At 46.5% G+C, this 14,902-nt stretch overlaps 4 protein-coding genes across 6 annotated transcripts; 3 read left to right on the forward strand and 1 right to left on the reverse strand.

The window, feature by feature from the left end:
- Nucleotides 1–3,547: 3,547 nt before the first annotated feature.
- LOC117590445 (kinesin-like protein Klp59C) lies at nt 3,548–9,344 on the forward strand. Its single transcript, XM_034283065.1, has 2 exons — nt 3,548–3,664; nt 7,524–9,344. The coding sequence occupies exon 2, from the start codon at nt 7,665–7,667 to the stop codon at nt 9,342–9,344; it is 1,680 nt and encodes a 559-aa protein (XP_034138956.1). The 5' UTR covers nt 3,548–3,664; nt 7,524–7,664.
- A 2,263-nt stretch (nt 9,345–11,607) lies between these two features.
- Nucleotides 11,608–12,561, forward strand: LOC117590213 (probable RNA-binding protein 18). 3 transcript variants are annotated; one of them, XM_034282674.1, is made up of 4 exons: nt 11,608–11,720; nt 11,837–11,911; nt 11,981–12,073; nt 12,142–12,561. In XM_034282674.1, the coding sequence occupies exons 2-4, from the start codon at nt 11,843–11,845 to the stop codon at nt 12,424–12,426; spliced, it is 447 nt and encodes a 148-aa protein (XP_034138565.1). In that variant the 5' UTR covers nt 11,608–11,720; nt 11,837–11,842; the 3' UTR covers nt 12,427–12,561. The 3 variants fall into 3 exon arrangements, with proteins under 3 accessions (XP_034138565.1, XP_034138564.1, XP_034138563.1); XM_034282673.1 differs by having other exon boundaries at nt 11,610–11,720; nt 11,791–11,911; XM_034282672.1 differs by having other exon boundaries at nt 11,614–11,720; nt 11,767–11,911.
- On the reverse strand, nt 12,511–13,292 carry LOC117590214 (probable 28S ribosomal protein S25, mitochondrial). The gene is made up of 3 exons (XM_034282675.1): nt 13,070–13,292; nt 12,810–13,004; nt 12,511–12,742 (listed from the first exon to the last, which is right to left on the reverse strand). Exons 1-3 carry the CDS (start codon nt 13,204–13,206, stop codon nt 12,571–12,573), a joined length of 504 nt encoding a protein of 167 aa, XP_034138566.1. The 5' UTR covers nt 13,207–13,292; the 3' UTR covers nt 12,511–12,570.
- Nucleotides 13,293–13,509: 217 nt separating this feature from the next.
- On the forward strand, nt 13,510–14,660 carry LOC117590215 (nucleoside diphosphate kinase 6). The gene is made up of 2 exons (XM_034282676.1): nt 13,510–13,801; nt 13,883–14,660. The coding sequence occupies exons 1-2, from the start codon at nt 13,602–13,604 to the stop codon at nt 14,136–14,138; spliced, it is 456 nt and encodes a 151-aa protein (XP_034138567.1). The 5' UTR covers nt 13,510–13,601; the 3' UTR covers nt 14,139–14,660.
- Nucleotides 14,661–14,902: the final 242 nt, after the last annotated feature.

Here is a 14,902-nt window from a genome sequence, read left to right on the forward strand (position 1 = left end):
GCAGCACATAGGAGCAGCAGGAGCACCAGCAGCACACCCTGTGCCTCTGCAGCAGCGTGCCACAAGCTTCTGCCTGGCTCCCCAGCTCTTTTGCATCCATCTTAAAACCTCCCGCCATTCTCCTGACATCTCCTGCCACCTCCCATAGCTCCTAGTCCCTCTATCAATTCAAAAAATGTGACCAAGTGCGTGGCAAAGTTCTTCCACATTTGGACAACTTTCATCGGACTCCTGGCAACCATGCCCTTGCTCTCAATTCGGGGTCCCATATGGTGTGTCCTGCCCACCCTTCTGTGCGTGGTTGTGTGTGTGTGTGTGTGTCCAAAGAGGAGCGGCCAGACCCTGCAGGAGAAAGCGGATCAAAATTATTTGAAGCTTTTGCAATTTTTGTAATTAAGCGAACAAAGCCAAACATTTGCTCAGGCATTTTCCCATCCATCTAGCAGGATGCAGGAGAAGTTGGTGGCAGCGGAGGAGGATTGTTGCTGGGTTGGGTGCAGCTGCAAGTGGCAGCTGAAAGTGCCAGTTTTATTGTTGCCCCACTGTTAGTGTAGCTGTTACCCCGCACAGTTGTTGCAAAAGTTGCCGGACAACTGCCGGACAACTGCAAAAACTGCAGCATGCAAATCGAAAAATAATTACAATTGCGCAAAGTTTTGAAACGAACAGTGAAGAGACAACTGTAAGCCCATACCCATTCTATCCTGCTCCCTGCTCTAAGGGGGGAGTGTCCCTGATTTCTATCCGTTTCCGAGAGACACAGACAGAGACGGCCAGGGAGAGAAAGTGTACAATGACCAGAGATGGTGTTCACATGTGGCAAAGAATTAGGAAAATAGTAGAAACAGCAGGAAAGTATGTGAAGAATCAGGTAAGGGCAGAGGCAGAGGCTGCACCGAAAGAATTTCGTGGCAAAGCCCCTTCAATAAGCATAGAAGCAGGAGACATTAATCATTCGATTGGTGGTATTCGAGGCAGCAGCTAATAAAATTTGCTAAACTAATTGCATTACCTCTCACATATAATACTCTAAAAGCAAGTCATAAATATGACCATCTAGGAGACCTTTAACCCCTTTGAATATCCCTAGAATTAGACAACTAAACGAGTTTTGTTAATGATCAAAGTGATCTTTACTTTATAATATATTTCGCAGTATAGCAGCATTTTCTCGCAGGATGTGTCCTTGAGTGGATATGTACATAAGTATATGCTGTGGCAGTGCATTTTGTAAAGGAGTTAGAGGGTTAGAGGGATATAGACGAGGGGAAGACTGCTTTGCCCCCAAAATAACGAATTTCGCATTAGCCACACATTAAAACTGTTAATGCGTTTGTCTCTTTCTATCGCTCACTGTCACTCTCTCTCTCTCTGTCTCTGTCCCGTGGCAGATGAAAACTTTGAAAACTCATTCAGTGTCATGTAGATTTTTCGTATTTTTACTTGTGCCCCCTGACGAAAAATAATTGTTGACTAACTTTTTGCCCAAGCTCATAAAAGTGTGCCCGTGTCTCCCAGCCTCCCAGCCTCCCAGCCTCCAAGCATCCAAGCCCCGGCCTCCTGCCAGCACCCATTATTTGGGATCTCCTCTACTCTGGGGCCCCATTATCCGTGGCAAGCCCCCCTCCGGGTGTCACGAAGGCAGTCGACAGTCTGCAGTTATCGCAGTGTTGGTGGCATTTTAAAACTATTGTTCATTTCAAGCATCAAGAAACTTGCCAAATTGTTGCTGAAGCGCCTGTCGAAACTTTTTAATTTTGACGCCCTGGCAGGTGGTGTGTAGCCCTGACCCACGGCCACTGCCAGGGGTGTTGCAAGGAGTCGATCCACGGACAATACCAAGCGCCCTTCAATCTATAGCGGGAATAGGACAATTCCTAGGGGTTTAGGTCATCATTAGATGGATATTATTGGGTAGAGACAAACGTAAAAGAGTTTCACTTCATATATGGGGGATTTAATGGGAAAGAGAGACAGTAACAGCGTCTGCAGAGTAACGGAACGCAACAGAGTCTGTTGAGTTAACAGAGATTCCGCATCTGAAGAACGAACAGAGCCAAGAGAGAGAGAGAGAGAGAGAGAGAGCCAAGACTCAGCGATCGACGCCACATAATCGGTGATATATGTGTAATTTATAATAACATATTTTTGGCCTTAAATTATGAACGAGTTCGATTTGTAGTGTATAGTTCATGTCCTAAAAGACCCATACCTTTTAATCATTCGATTCCAAGCTAATATCGCTTACAATCTGGAGACTAATCTCATTTGGGTTGCCGTTTCGTGCTTCCCTAACATTGCTCATACGCACCATTAGCTATAGGGAAGGAAGAGAGAGGGATGTGCCCCCCAATGTGCCACCCACTGTGGCACTTGTACGACCGAACATTCCCCATCGGACAATGAACGTTGAAAACGAAGGCCCAGCCCGGCATCGTCTTTGATTCAATTAACTTTGTTTATCGCGCATAATGCATGGATTATCAATATCAATTGACATCAAATTCGGTTACTGGGATGAGCCAATGACCAAATTACCAAAAGAATATTAACAGAATCTCTTCGTCTGCAAGGCAAAAATGTTTGGACAGCGGTTTTGTGCTGAGGCATTGAAAAGTTTTCCCTTGTTAATACACTTAACAGGGGCCATTGGGAGTTTTGGAAGCAGAAAGGTTCTTCCCTAGTAGATCCCTTGGATATTCTGCAGAAGCTGAGACTTTGATTGATTCTGAAGGGTATGTAAAGGTTCGGCTCGGGCTTATGCATGCCACTTTTTGCGGCAACCATGGCTGTGGCAGCGGCTGTGGCATTTCAATTAAATCCTCCCCCATCTAATTGAATTGAATGGAAATTGAATTGAACACTGTTCACTGGTGGGATGTCCTTTTGTATGTGTATCTGTGTGGTCCACTTAAAGCTGACCCTGTGACCCATTAAATGCTCTCCTCCCTCTCTCTCCGGGATCTTGTCCGATGTTTTGTTGCAAGGCAAAAAAACACAAAAACAAAGTGAGTTTAATTTCAACTTAAGATGTGGATGAAGTTGATTGCTGCTGACATGGGGAAAGCCAGCGACAGTGAGTTAACTTTGTATCTGGCTTTAATTGCCACACAGCCACGCACCCACACTCAGATAATTAAAAAGTTTTCTTTCTGCGCTGCGTATAGTGAAAAAATCATGTTGCCATATTCTTGCCCTCCCTCCGCCTCCGCCTCCGCATCCGCCTTCGTCTTTGGTATAAGGAAGCGTTCCACTTGCGCTCAGGGCGGCAAAAAGAGGAGGCACACAAGGGGAGCAGGTTGAGGTATGTAAATCAGGATGAGGCAATGTATTTGCAGGGATTAAGGTGGAGAGGAGTCACCGCCTCCAACTTGGCTCAACTTATGCATTATTATTTGCCTCCCCAACATGACATTCTTTGCACTTTCCACGGTGTGTGCCTACGCCCCGTTTTCGTCCAGGGTACACTCAGGTATGCCAAACTCAGAGCTAGCATCTAGGATCTAGCAGGCTATGCATTTTCCGTCTATACAAATATAGTCAGTAAGCCCACAAAAATTCATTCGCTTCACAGAGAGCATTACAAATAGAACACGAAATTGTAACGAAAAATATTCAGTTTGTGGAATTCCATTCTCTGGCAGACTCCTACTCGTAGAATTAGGTAAGCGAAAATAATATTCTTATCTGGGAACTATTTTAGTATAGAAAATGGCAGATAGGCTTGTTTTTGTGCACTTGGTATGTGGTCAGCCATGAGGCGTAACTGAATGAATGCATAATGCAAATTAATTCACAAATATCAGGTGGTTGCCATGCCATGCGCAGACTTTGCCTCAAGAAGTGGCCATAATTGTGGTGTGCCACCAAATGCCAAGGCATTTGGTTTATCTACAAGCACTCTTTTGGGTGCGAGATGAATGCTGTTGTCAGATGCCACTTGTGCAGGTTGCAGGCTCCTCCTACGACTGCATTTTGTGAGGTTTTACCTGTGGTCTCTGTGCTGCAGCTGCTCCTCTGGACTCTTCTAAGGAAGGCCTTCAGCATTTTTGTATGTGCGAGTTTTCCAACAAATTTCTCAGCATATGCACATTATTTTGGCAGCGAATCTTCACTAATTCACAGGGTAATTTTTGGATTATGAAAACCCTTTAGCTTTCGGCTCTACTCCAGGGTGTATCCAAGTCGACTTTCAAGCCGCAACCATTGACATTTCGCTTCATGTTGTGCTCTTTATGGCCGCCGCCAAACCCAGCCTGAAGAATGAGAGAGAGAGAGAGATGGAGAGCAAAGCCAAAGTCATTTCGACAAAGTTCACATAATCAAGGCATCTCTCCCTCGCTCAGTTACTATCTTCCTCTCTCTCTGTCTCTGTCTCTGTTTCTATTTATGTCTGTCCTTAACTCATTCTCAGATTTTGCTCTCAGTCGGATTTCGACACATCAGCGACGGCGACGGCGACGTTGGCAGAGCGTTGGCAGAATGTAATTTGTTTTATGGTTTTGTAACCGTTAGTTTTCCAGCACATAAATGCATGCATACGAAAGCTCTCTCTTTCTCTCTCGCTTTCTCTCAAGTGCATTTTCGTTTGCAAGGCAAATTTATGCAGCACTTCGTCACGTCAAGCCTTATTATTGTTAAAGATTCTGGCATTGCATTTGCTGGCACATTTCCACAGAATAAGTTTTAATTAAAATGAAAATCAAAATCTGTCTGCAGCTGCCTCGCAGTCTGCCTGTCTCTTTGCTCTGCTGCAGGATGCAATATATTAACTAATTTGCATTGCATCTTAAGACAGTTTGCACCTTCTTGGCATTCCTAATGGGCATTACAACACCTTTCCGGGATGCTAACGATACGTTTAAGGACTTGAATGCACTCCTGCACTTCTGCACTCCTGCACTCTTCCCCCAGCAGTTCAACTCCCGCTCTTTTGCTCCTTTGGACTGTGAAGTTTTTGGGGGTGGTGGGGGCTGCAACGTTTTATTGCCTTCATATTTCCCATGTCCTGGACGTCCCAGAATTCTGTCATAAATTGCACAAGCCTTGCACAAATGAACCGTACACTAGAGGGAGTCAGTTCAGAGCAGCAGCCAGCAAGAGGAAGCGAGGCCGAGAGTGGAATAGAGAGAGGTGGGGAGAGAGATAGGGGCAGACTTTCGAGGATACACACCGATGCGCATACATAATTTGAATAACTCACAAAAATGCACATTTATCGCATAATTCTGTCGTACATCAGAGCGTGTAAGGACACACAGACACACACTCACGCAGGACCCTGCCATCCGCATCTCTCTCTTTATTTTGTATGGTTGGGAAATCTATCGTGCACATGCAAGTTCCCTTCTAAATGGATTCACACAGGTGTAATACGCATTCATAGGAGCCTGGCTGGTCTGCCCTGACACCGACACCATTTCCAACAATGTTTAAATTTTGACACTCGCTCCATTTCCATCTGACACAATGTCCAATGCCAGAATATGATTTGATTGTGCAGGGGGGAAAAATAGAATTAGAATAGAAATTAAAGACGTCGGACTCTAATGACTCTGAAGACTCTTAATTCTGCAATTAAATAATGCCTACGGAAAGTGCTCCCGCTGTAAACGGCTCACAGACTGTTAACGGAGAACGGCAATGTGGAGTCTTTGCAGGCTGTGCAAGCTGCGCGCTTGCTCTGTTGCAGCCACTGCCCTGAGCATTCTGTGTCGCTCAATACATATACATTTAAAATATAATCATTAGCAGAATATCCTACGGTGAAATATGCTCGACCGCGATTCATTTAATGGTAATGTCATGCAAATGTCCTGCAGACAGCCGATGCCCAAGCCGAAGCGGAAGCCGCACCCAAGCCCAAAGCCCAATGTCCGTTCCGTTTCGTTCCGTTCCGTTCATCTCTGTCTGTTAATTAATTCCTGGGACACACACGTCATAACCAGGAATGCATTAAGTAGCCCGCACAGTGAGTGCATTTGTTATGTGGTTAGACCCAGAAGGGGAATTATAATACATCTCGTCGTTGTGCTGCATCTCCACGAGTGTACGGGTGTATTCATGTAATCGTGAATATCAAGTGGGTTAATGCCAAAAGCAGACCTTGGGCTGCAAGGCTCTCCAAGACGTGACCATAACTGTGCGGTTTGCCAAGAGAACTTTGGCATTTTCGGACCACGATAGGGTTGTCAGAATCAGAATCAGAATCTGATTCAGATTCAGGTTCAGCCCGGGTTCATTGCAGGGAACTGTCCATCAATCTGGTGGGTGTGTTCCAGCTGCTCCTTCAGCTTGAGGTTTCTCTCCGGACTCCGGACTGGATGGTACATGGCCTACAACAAAACTCATGACAAAATCATTACAAACATTTGGAATAGTTATCGTTCTATACTTCCTACATACGAGTACGTACACCTCCTGCTGCTCCTCCTTCCTTCTGCTCTTTCCTTTCCTTCTGCTGCTTCTGTTGCTGCTGCTGCTGCTGCTGCTGGCTCTAGGAAATGGCAAAAGCTGTAAAAAATTTGCATTTTTATAACAACTTAAGTCAGCAGACGACGACTTTACTTTTCCGAGCACTTGAACTGGTTTTTCCTTTACCCCATACAAAGTTTTGCATGCGTGTCGCTCTCCCACTCATCCTGACCCCGCCGCCTGCATATCAGCATATCTAAACCATATAGTGTGTATGTATGTATATACTCCCCCTCTTTGTACCATCATGTGTGTGTGTGTGTGTGTGTGTGTGTGTGTGTGTGTGTGTGCATTTATAATAGCAGTTATATTTATGAACTAGAGAAAAAAGAGAAGAAAACGTTGTACCAAAAAGCCAGCAAAAATTGTGTCCATTTTGCAATTTGCCGCCGGCGCGGTGCACACCAGGCAAAGTGGTTGAAATCGGGCGGACAGGGGCCCAGGGAGCCGGACAAGGTGGCGCTGGGATAAGTGGAGACATATGCATGCATGCATCGGGGTGGGGTGGTGGTAGATGCGACTGAAAATGAACTTCAACGAGAGTAAGTCCTGCCCCCAATGGCAGTGTCTTGCACATAAGATCCAAGAAAATTCTGATTTGTGCCAAGCAACCATCGAACAGTACTATTACTTACCAACATTTGTGTTTTATTTGTACTTAGTTAATTGAAACAGCATTTAAAATTTGTAATTTAGTATTTTGAAAATTGTGTCCCTATTTGCTTTTTCCAACAGCACTGCATAACAGCCACAGATTAGCTTCCAGTTACCGCCCTCCGTTAACAGTCTGTTAAACAGCCCTGTTACAGTGCACTGTTAGCTCCCTCTAAGAGCGATCCACGCGGATTTCGAGCGCCCTTAGCGTGTAAGCTGTGCCAAATATATTGAGTTCTTTAGTTGTAAGTAAGCATATACCAGAAATAATACAATTTTATATAAATTCAAGGCAACAACTGAAGTCAGTGCCTCTAATTGCTGCCTTTTACTCAATCAATATTATGTTAATGCATCGGAATAATGATTTATTCATTTCTTGCTTCTCCATTTAGATTCAACCTGATTCTACGAATAATAAGGATTCACTCCCCCAAATCGAGGAGGATATCAAGGAGCAACAACACTCAAAACACTTGTCATTTGTGGTGGCAAGCCACTTGTAAACTCAACAGAAAACATAATCTATATTCAAAATGGATTTGCTGGCTATAGGGCAGTCGGTGATGGTGCAGCGATCGAATGGAGAAACCCACAGGGCGACCATCACTAGGCTGAATGCGGAGCGCGACATCGTGAGTGTGCAGTGGACTGAAGCGGATGGCGACAAGGGGAAGGATCTGCTCCTGGATCGAATTATTGAAACGAATCCAGAAATATTTGCTCCCAAGGCGGTCGTTCCGCCCGCACCCACCAAAACTTTGTCGCAGCCGCAGCCGCAGCCGGAGTTGCAGCCGCTGCCTAAGCCGCAACCGCAACCGCAGTCGGAGTCGCAGCTGCAGGTCGAAGTGACCACACCCACACCCCTTTTGCTTCCGGAGGATCCCCAGAAGCCGGACACAGAGACTTTGGTTCGCTATTTTCGCAAGCAATTGGTGTTGCATCCGCTCGTGGCGGTGGGCTTGTCGGGACCCATGAAGGCCAGCGGCATAATGGTCTGTGTGCGCAAGCGTCCGCTCAACCCAAAGGAGGTGGCCGCGCGCGAGGTGGACGTGATCAGCCTGCAGCCGCCGAATATGCTCGTGGTGCATCTTTTGCGCCTCCACGTGTACCGAGAGCCCACCTTGGATCACCAGAACTTTTGCTTCGACCGCGTCTTCGACGAGAATTGCTCGAATGCCGGCGTATTCAACTACACGGCTCGCCCCCTCATCCGCCACATCTTCGAGGGCGGCTGGGCCACGTGCTTCGCCTATGGGCAGACCGGCAGTGGCAAGACCCACACCATGGGCGGAGTGGTGGAGGGAAAGAATCAGAACGTGATGGACAGCATCTATGCCATGGCCGCCAGCGAAGTGTTCTCCATTATCCAAGAGCCAGAAAGTGCCGAACGGAACCTGAGCGTCGGCTGCAGCTTCTTCGAGATCTACAACACGAAAATCTATGACCTGCTTAGCCCCGGCAATAAGCAGCCGCTGCGCTTGCAAGAGAACTGCCAATATCAGATGGAGGTGATGGACCTGATAGAGTGCCCGACGAGCGGCACCGCCGAGGTGCTGGCGCTGCTGAATACGGGCAATGGCGCCCGCGCCCTGGGCAAGACCTCGGCGAACGAGAAGTCCTCACGCTCGCATGCAATCTTCCAGATTGTCCTGCGCAGCGCCATCTCCAAGGAAACGTATGGCAAGTTCTCGCTGGTCGATCTGGCCGGCAGCGAGCGGGCAGTGGATAACTTCAGTTCAAACAGCCAGACCTGCACGGAGTCCGCGGAGATCAACAAATCCCTGCTGCTCCTCAAGGAGTGCATCCATGCGATGGGGCGCAAGAGCTCTTACATACCCTTTCGCGACTGCAAGCTCACGCAGGTGCTGCGCGACTCTTTCATCGGCAAGAACGTAAAGACCTGCATGATAGCAACCATTGCGCCGGGCATGTGCAGCGTGAACAGCACCCTGAACACCTTGCGCTACGCGAATCGCGTCAAGGAGCTCAAGGTCCAGGCCCCGGTCGTGCCCCCCATGCCTCCCTTGACCGCCCAGTTGTCAAAGGTCCTTGAGTCGGATGCCACTGAGAAACGCCAAGCTGCCGATCCTATAGGCGATATCCCAACCTACACACTTGATGGCCAGATATACTGTTCGCTCTGCTCGCAGCCTGTGACCTGCATGCCCGTCTTGTGTCCTTATTTTGGCCTATCTAATAAAAAACCCCAGTAATGGCTCAAGCCTAAACCAAACGACTTTAATTCGGCAAATGTTTCCCAGCAGAGAGAGAGAGAGAGAGGGAGGGAGGGAGGGAGAAGTCCTCTTGAAATATGCAACAGTCATCGTCCTGTGGACGTTTTGTCCGCTGGACAGGATGGAAATAACTTGATGCGGACGCATGTAGACACTGCTAATGCGCATTGTATGCGATAAGTTCCAGAGCCCCAGAACCCCAGACGCTCTCTCTCTGTCTCTGCCTGCCCCCCATGGCCAACTTCCGACAGCTTCATCGTGGCACAGTGCACTGTGTTGGGTGTGCAAAGGGAAATGCTCATCCCATTGCTGGTGCTCGTTGCGGGGAAGACACTTTTGGAGCCACTGTGCTGTCTGCTGTGTGCTGGGCTGTCGTCAACGATGTGAAGTTTGCCTTCCGCTCGTCGCTTCACATGTTAGCCCTTGCCACCGGCTACCACTTCTCTCTCAGTTCTCCCAGTTCTCCCAGTCTCCTTCCTGGATATGGTCTGCTCCGGTCTGGTCTGCGTCGTTTCGAGTCCGCTTGTCGCACGACCAACACAAATTACCATCGTTGAGCAGAAGCACCACTAACAAGTAGCAGGAAGCAGAGGGAAGACTGCTGCACCTCGTCCATTGTCCGTTTTGAGTTAGAGAGTGATGATGAAAAACGGGCTCTTGATGTTTGTCCCTACACCTCCTGCTGCTGCTCGTGCTCCTCCTCCTCCTCCTGCTACTGCTGCTACTTCTCCGTCATTTGTTTAAATAATTCACCGAGACGACGGGCTCTGGCATGCATATCGAGTCCCCGTAGCGTCTCCTGGGCGTCCGGTGGCTATGCGCTCACATGCATATGTAAGGAGCCAGCCCAGACCAGGTCGCTCTTCATCTCTGTCGCTGCGTTTTAGTATGCATGCTGCAATTTCTATATGACCATGCCGCCACTTGCAATTGCTTGCTTGCGTGCATATTTTATTCCCATTCTCTTGCCTTCCCTTGCCTTTGCCTTTTTTCATGGCAATTTGGCGCTGTTGCAGCTGCTTGGATTTTTTATCGCTGCGCCACTGCTGGGCGCAACATGTTGGTCATTTGCCGCATACGTAAGTAATCTGTGCTTGCAAATCACTTGATGGCGCTCAAATTATATCAATTTAGCAAGAGAGAAAGATTGTTCAAACCCAAGAAGGTCATAGTCAGATTTAAATTCAAATTCCTTGTCAGTGGCAACGCTGTGCGATCATTAATATCGAATATCGATGGATTCGCAAAATGCTGCCAGATCGATAGGAAAAGATTGAAAGTGTTCTATAAATTATATTTAATTGAATTAAATACATTGGGATCGGATTTTAAAGAATGTAGGAAGTTGCACTGCATAAAAGATCAGTATGCAAGGTATGTAATGTAAGTATACATAGTTTTTGTTTGATCGGAAGTCGTATTCCTCGATTTTCAGATTCTGTTTAATACTGGCAGCTGGCCAGGACTCCTAAGACTAAATACATCATTTTATCGGATAGTTTTATAAATTTCCTATAATGGTTGCTAGTTTTCTGGACCCTCTTTAATTGACTGTTGTGGGAAATAAGGTTTAAAGCAAATGGGACAATGCAAAAAAATTCACTATACAGTTTTTGTGTGAAGTCAAGCACAAAACCAGTTTCCAGCGCTAAAAAAATAACAATGCATACATATATTTGCATACAGCAGTGAGCGGCATGAACTTACACATCTAAATAAATATGTACTGTATGTTTAGTGAATCTAGCTAGCTGGCAAAATGAAACCGAACATCAAATTCGGGAAAATGGATTCCGGTCATGAACAGAAAACTCTTAGCCCATTGTCGACCAGTGGGTATTGTAATATCAGCACATGTAATATGAATTTTAAAAATGTTATTACGCATTTTAAGTGAAATATATAGTGTTTAAAAATGTAAATTCAACCAAAAAGAATGGAAGGAGCTACAAGGAGAATTTGCAGAGAGTATTATTTGTATTAAGGTGTTCCACCGCTTAAATAAAGCGGGTGTAAATGGGTTAAGAAATTATTTTTTGTTGGTATACTTACGGTATAATTTTCAAAATTAGTGTATTTTTTTTAATATATTTATGTATTTGATCGATCAAACGGCCACACTGCAACTTCACCGCACTTAGTTTTTTTTTGTTGATTTCGCGAAGAAAATGGCAAATGCTGTACGTAAAACTTGAAGTAGTTGCATTCGTGTAGCATTGGTCACATAAATATGCATTTACAGGCCAGCACAAGTGCCGGAGCAGCAGCAGCAGTCGCCGGGGCTGGGGCTGTGCCTGGGGCTGGCGAGGAACAGCGACGCATCTGGGTGGGAAATTTGGATTCGCGGATCACCGAGTAAGTTGATTGCAGCCAAAATGCAGACCCAAAACCAAGCTAATAGTCACTCTGCCCTTGCCAATTATCGGTTTCAACTTCTCAAACTAATGCAAAAATGCGGTCCCATCGAAAAGTTCGACATGCTCTTCCACAAGGGCGGCCCCATGGTTGGCCAGTCCCGCGGCTATGCCTTTGTCACATTCGCCCAGGTACGTAACCACACACTAACAACATACGCCACTGTGCTCACTGCATTTCCATCCTTCCACCATGCCCAGAATGAGGGAGCCACCAATGCGCTGCTCAGGCTGGATGGCACAAGTGTGGGCAGCCGCTCGATAGCCGTGCGCCTGGCCAAGAACATCAAATATGTAAGCACAATGCCACCTGATATCTTCTTCATCCTGTCTAATACTTTAACTGTGCGATAACCACATAGGATGATCTGCAAAAGCCCAAGCCGCGGATTGAGATTCCCGCTCTGGGGACGGGCAAGCGCGAGGAGAAAATCAGCAAATCCGAGGCCATACGCGCCATCGAGGCCAAGCTGAAACACTTGGAACGCCAGACGGACGACAATCTCGAGCTGAATCCGAGGGACGGCATCAACGCGAACGTGCCCTTCATCCAGCGCTATCAGTTCAACAAGGACCGGGACAATACTCAGCGCTATGGCAAGTCCTCGGCCCCCTACCATCGACAGCAGCGTCCGAAGCGACGCTGAGGCCACCGCGAGCCACTTAGTTTACAAGAAATGTTTAGTACTTAGGGCGCTACCTCAGCAGCAGACAGCCTGACAACCACACCATTTACTTTACAATTAATTTATTTAAGAGATAAAGACACACCCAGCATAAAAGGAAACGCATTACTTTGGGGCAAACTTGAATTTGCCGCGCATCTGTTCGGGCAGTGGGACGGTGCCGGGGCAGGGTATCTGGCCGGGAATCTCGCAGATGCAGTGCCGGTCGCAGCCATAGCCGAAATTGGCCGGATTGTCCTTACTCTCCTTCAGACGGGCCTCCGCATCCAGTTGTTCGCTGAAGGATAATTAGCAAATGTTTAAGAATTGCTGGAGCAGTAGATGGCATTTAGCCAGACACTTACCGCGTCTTGCCAACCACCTGTACCAGATGGGCGATGATTTCGTCCTTATTGCGGCTGTCAATGTCGATGAGCATGTCGCGGCCATCGTCAAAGTAGCAGCGCACAAACGGCGACGGCGTCATATTCTTCATGGTGAGCACCTGCACCTCGGGATTCTTGAACTGCACCTGTGGAATGTTCCAAAACACAAAATCCCTGGAGAGCACGAGAGAAACGATTACATTGCGTTTCGGAGCATTAGAAGGCATACGAGGACCCACCTGGCGCCCGCATGATGTTCGCCGTATGTGTTGTAGTTGACGCTGAAGATGCGCACCTTGTCCTTGAGCACCAGTTTTCCTGCATTCAGGTACTTGAGGGTGCGCCGGATGGGCTCGCGTCCCTTCATGAAAGGCATTCTGGTGTTTTAATTGAAATAAATGGGTGTGAAAACAAAAACGTTTTTTTAAGCGGCTGCTTGTGTAATGCGCTCAGCTGATGGCCTAGTGTGGTCGTATATTTCAATGTATCGACACGATACATCGATATATATATAATGCACTCGGAACGAAGTTAAAAGTAATTACATTAAACAACAAAATTTAACAAAATGCACATGAAATGTTTCGCAATGCAAAATATTTCTTCAAATAGAAGCAATTAATTAAAACATCATGAAAGCGAAATCGATATCTGAAATCAATACACATATCGATATGAATTCAAGCAACAACAACATTACATGGAAGCCGGCAAACTTTATAAGAAATCGCTTAATTACCTTCGTTTTGAATCGTTTTATTTAACAATATAATGGAAGTAACATTGGCCGTGATCAAGCCTCACGTGCTGCGCAATACATACGCCCTGCAGCAGATTAAAACCCTGATTGAAGAGAACTTTCGCGTGCTCGGCCATAAGGAGGTGCACATTACGAAAGAACTATCGGATCGTTTCTATGCGGAGCACCGGGGCAAATTTTTCTACCATCGCCTGACCACCTTCATGAACAGGTGAGTGGGACAGAGTCCTGTCCTCCGCCTGCTACGTGGTGTACAACCCGGACTACATCCTCCCACCCTACCCCCTGGCAGCGGACCCTGCTATGCGCTCATACTGCAGTCGGAGGCCTCCGTACAGAAGTGGCGCCGCCTGATGGGACCCACCAAGGTGTTCCGTGCCGTCTACACCGAACCGCAGTGCATACGTGCGCTCTACGGCCTGTCCGACACACGCAACGCCTGCCACGGATCGGATAGCGAGGCCTCGGCCCTGCGTGAGATTGGCATTCTGTTTCCGGAGTTCGATGTGCTTGCCGTGGCTGACCGCGAGTCCAAAAAGAGGACGTAATAGGACGTAATAGCCAAACGTTTGGCCCTGCATTTTTGTAAATTTAAGACAGCATCAGTGAATATTTGCAAAGCCCTTGGGTGCTGCTTTTGTAGGTGCATTTTAAGTCGGCAGTGCTCGGTGGTCCCACTGTATTTGGTACAACGGCTGCCGTAGGTTGGAGCTCCTACATGTCTGTGACTGCCTCTACTGAGTAGAGAGTCGGACAGGAAGCTAATGCGTCAAAGGACTGCTGATATTCTAATCTCACTCAACGAGTATACGTTCAAGTGGAAGACAATACTATGCGGTCTACATTAGATATTATTCCTGGATAGCATTGTATTTTGTGTGTTTCAAAAACTTTATTTATCATCAATTTCTGGTTTACATAATACAATTCATTACTCATTTATGTTTTACGTGGTAGGTACATGTATAGATAGAGATTTTCGATTTGTTTCTGGTTACCGTTTTAGCTCCATTGTAAATAGTTTTGTAATTGTAATAAAAATTATAAAATTTATAAACTTAACAAATTATACAAATATCTACTCGTATTTGTGTGTTGTGTAGCTGTAGTGTAGCCCTATATAAAGATATAGATATACATATGTATATATGTTTTTTTTTGTATTGTATATCGGTTCAGACAATTGATAGAATAGAGAAGCATCGCCAAAGAAATGGGAAAACAGAAACAAAGCAAAAATCAAAGACCAAAATTGTAAATTCATTTTGTAGGTGCGAGCGAGACCGCGCACCTTCTTCCATCTGTCTGTCTG

This window comes from Drosophila guanche, unplaced genomic scaffold (genome assembly GCF_900245975.1).
Source record: "Drosophila guanche unplaced genomic scaffold, DGUA_6, whole genome shotgun sequence".
Classification (NCBI taxonomy): domain Eukaryota; kingdom Metazoa; phylum Arthropoda; class Insecta; order Diptera; family Drosophilidae; genus Drosophila; species Drosophila guanche.

Excerpts from the sequence above, each read along its gene's own strand:
- LOC117590445 (XM_034283065.1), top strand. The coding sequence starts at position 7,665 with ATGGATTTGCTGGCTATAGGGCAGTCGGTGATGGTGCAGCGATCGAAT.
- LOC117590213 (XM_034282673.1), top strand. The coding sequence starts at position 11,810 with ATGCAAAAATGCGGTCCCATCGAAAAGTTCGACATGCTCTTCCACAAG. Across the intron at positions 11,912-11,980 it reads CCTTTGTCACATTCGCCCAG|AATGAGGGAGCCACCAATGC; the intron begins GTACGTAACCAC and ends CACCATGCCCAG. Across the intron at positions 12,074-12,141 it reads TGGCCAAGAACATCAAATAT|GATGATCTGCAAAAGCCCAA; the intron begins GTAAGCACAATG and ends ATAACCACATAG.
- LOC117590214 (XM_034282675.1), bottom strand. The coding sequence starts at position 13,206 with ATGCCTTTCATGAAGGGACGCGAGCCCATCCGGCGCACCCTCAAGTAC. Across the intron at positions 13,005-13,069 it reads GAACATCATGCGGGCGCCAG|GGATTTTGTGTTTTGGAACA; the intron begins GTGGGTCCTCGT and ends CGTGCTCTCCAG. Across the intron at positions 12,743-12,809 it reads CAGGTGGTTGGCAAGACGCG|CGAACAACTGGATGCGGAGG; the intron begins GTAAGTGTCTGG and ends ATTATCCTTCAG.
- LOC117590215 (XM_034282676.1), top strand. The coding sequence starts at position 13,602 with ATGGAAGTAACATTGGCCGTGATCAAGCCTCACGTGCTGCGCAATACA. Across the intron at positions 13,802-13,882 it reads CTGACCACCTTCATGAACAG|CGGACCCTGCTATGCGCTCA; the intron begins GTGAGTGGGACA and ends ACCCCCTGGCAG.